General features: G+C 37.2%; 1 protein-coding gene across 1 annotated transcript; it reads right to left on the reverse strand.

Annotated features, from left to right (window-relative positions):
* Nucleotides 1-807: 807 nt before the first annotated feature.
* Nucleotides 808-2804, reverse strand: LOC139712909 (uncharacterized). The gene is made up of 2 exons (XM_071624687.1): nucleotides 2677-2804; nucleotides 808-1531 (listed from the first exon to the last, which is right to left on the reverse strand). The coding sequence occupies exons 1-2, from the start codon at nucleotides 2708-2710 to the stop codon at nucleotides 999-1001; spliced, it is 567 nt and encodes a 188-aa protein (XP_071480788.1). The 5' UTR covers nucleotides 2711-2804; the 3' UTR covers nucleotides 808-998.
* Between the last annotated feature and the right edge of the window lie 346 nt (nucleotides 2805-3150).

Below are 3150 nucleotides of genomic sequence, written 5' to 3' on the forward strand. Positions count from 1 at the left end.
TACAAACAAGGATATACCTCCTTTGTATTTTGCAAAAAAACAAAAACGAAAACAACAACCACAAGACAACCCACATGAATTCCATTTGAGTCAGGGAGGTGGAACAATATACAGCTGTATCTCTTTAATTTATTTTACATATTCTGTGAAATAAAAGCGAGAAATAAGATCAGCCTCCTTTAAAAGTTTGAGTGAAGATAAGGCCAAATTTGGCAAGTGTATCATTTGCCATGGAAACTGTGGCTTGTTATAATACATGTCACCAAGTTTGGCTGTGCAAACAGATATCCTTTGTGTGGATCTGCTGCCTTTCCTTCTCCACCATACAGCCAACATGGTGCATAATGTGTAAATTTCCTTTTTTTGCAGGGATTGGCAACACAAGTATGAAATAGACTTCATTCTGTTTATCACAGTTTACTCCTTGAGTTCCCTGTCCACATCAGTGCATACAAAATGTAAACAGATCATAAAAGGGATGGTATATACATGGTTGAGGTGAGAATTCAGCTTTTAACTTTTTGTGAGATATTTAGAAACCACTTTATGAAATGTTAAGAAGCCTACAATTCTAAGAGGACTTCAAAGTTTATTTGATGAAAATCAGTTTTTGAAATGGCTGAGACATCCAAAAACAAAGTAAACAGAGGGATCCTAATCAAAGGTGGGTCCCATCGTTTATTGGGTTCCCTTTGTTTTAGATATCTCAGCCATTTCAAAACCAACTTTCATCAGATAAACTCTGAATTCCTCTTAGAATTACATGCTCTTTCATATTTCATAAGAGGTTTCCCGACTCTGAAAAAAAAAATCATCAAAAAGCTTTGGAAAACTCAAACCCCATCTCAACCGAAACTGTACCATCCCTTTAAACTTAAAGGACAAGAAAACATGTTTGACTGAAAAAACAAAGGACAGTCCCACTGACACCAGAAATGCAGTGCTTCTCTATAGACAGCAGATGATGGTCAAATGTGGAAGGTCAATGACATTGAACCTCATACCTTGGATTCACACTGTCCATTGCAATCCAGCAACTCCACTACTTCTGGCCCCATCTCTACAGACCTGGTATGTTTGCTATTGGTATTACCATTTACATGAGTGTAATTATTCCCTCTGTCATCTTTCCAAGCCCTCTGCCTCTTCCCTTTCCCTTTCCCTTTCTTGGTGCATCTTCCCTCCAGGGACATGGTGGTAGTAGCACCTGCAGTTTGTCCAGCAGCACCCCTTGATGACAAAGGGCCTGTGGTCCTCAGGGTCACATCGCTTGACCCACCCTGTCTCTCTATGTCCAAATAATGTGAATCTCTCCTCGCTCCAGCATCCCTTGCCTCATCCCTTGGTACCTGTGGAGTAGATTGGATGATGCGGTTGACTTGACAACCAACTATGCCAACACCTGCTGTCTGTGGAGCTTGCTGTTCTTCAGCATGATCTTCGGCATCCTCAAATTGATGAAGCCTTTGGGCCTCTTCCTGTTCATTGACTGCTTGCAGCTCACTATGTGCTCCATCATTTCTACCAGGCTCTATCCAAGGAATGCAAAACATACAATATGGCATACAATGAAACAGTAAACATATCCCAATTTGGAGCATATGAAGGACAACATTGCCAAAGGAAATAGCAATCAACCAGATGCTATTATGTTTTCACAAATTGAATGTCCCAATATAAAAAGCATGCCCTAAAAAGACTGTTTTACCATTCCCTGCTTTCTTTGTACAGATTTTTTCCTTATCTTTGTCTTATCTTTGATACTATGAACAGCTAAAAGCATTTGTCTCTTTACTTTTTGAAAAATATAGAATGGAAAGAAATCTGGGAAAGCTTATCTTTACCTCTCTTTGTAGACATGTAGGAAAAATTTCTTTAAAAATTCATACAAACAGTATAAGGCTGATACATACTATAGTAATAACAATACTTTTCATAAATTCAAAGCCACTTGATTTTTGTCTGATTCAACTGATCTTGATACCATGTGAATTCTGAGTTCATGGTCCTTTCATTTGATAATGATATACATGTATGTGAATTCACACTAATCAGAGTCTGTTGATAAAACAACAGCTGTTGATGTTCACTGTCAATAACCACTTTTATAATACAGTCTTTTCTAAATAGTGTGGATTTCTCTCCTTTCTGTTTTTGCCAAATGACAATTTCCAAAGGCAGCAGAGAACTACAGACAGTACATTGGTCTCTATTCTTTGAACTTTTGGCAAATATACATGTGCAAGGAAAACATCAGAGGCTACCTCGTAATAACATCTTGCAATGAAAACATGCATGATACAAGATAAATGGACATATTATATATGGATTTTAACAAAAGGATCACACAAGTCACAAGTATTTACTAAGATAATGGATCTTTAAATTTAGAGAACACAGCAAATGCTGTACACAGCAACTAGAGATAAAAATTCAGGTACCAGTAGTACTGTGACTGATACAACTTGCTGTCATGTATGTACTATGTACAGAGATGTCAAACTTTCTGAGAACTAGGATCTGGCATTTATGACTATCATTTGACGTGCTTGATTTCATTGAGTTGCCAATGATAAGCCATGTAGTATTTTCAAATACACTTCAATTATCAACTACCATCTTGTATCATGTTCATTCCTTTTACAACTTATAACAGTTTTTTTTATCATTATTTACCGTCAGGTTGATGTTTCTTGGCATTTCTTTTCATCCTTTGTTCAACATGAAACAGAATGACTATGATGAGCAGAACAATGATGACCACACAAAAACCTGCTATAGCCCACAGCAGAGGACTGCTGCCAGCTGAGCACACTGACTGGAATATTACTGGAAGAGAAAATCACAGAGCAGCAAAACATGAACATTTTATGAAGGGTGCCAAAGTTTGACCTGTATTATGGACACATATCAATGATAACAAATACATGGTGTGTATATTAGAACGGTGAACCATATGCAATCATGAAGCTAGTCTCTCAATCTGCATTAGTCTGATTATAGTTTCAGTTTCAGTGGTGCTTCCCAAACACCATGTGAAGAGCAATGGAAATATGATTTTATATCATTGTAAGAAATTATGCATTGAAAATTCTCCTGTACATGTACATATCAAATCCATAGCCATTGTATTAGTGGCATTCCTTAACT

The sequence above is a fragment of the Diadema antillarum genome, unplaced genomic scaffold, assembly GCF_040938485.1.
Source record: "Diadema antillarum isolate AM-2024a unplaced genomic scaffold, OU_Dant_1.0 seq00001873_RagTag, whole genome shotgun sequence".
Classification (NCBI taxonomy): domain Eukaryota; kingdom Metazoa; phylum Echinodermata; class Echinoidea; order Diadematoida; family Diadematidae; genus Diadema; species Diadema antillarum.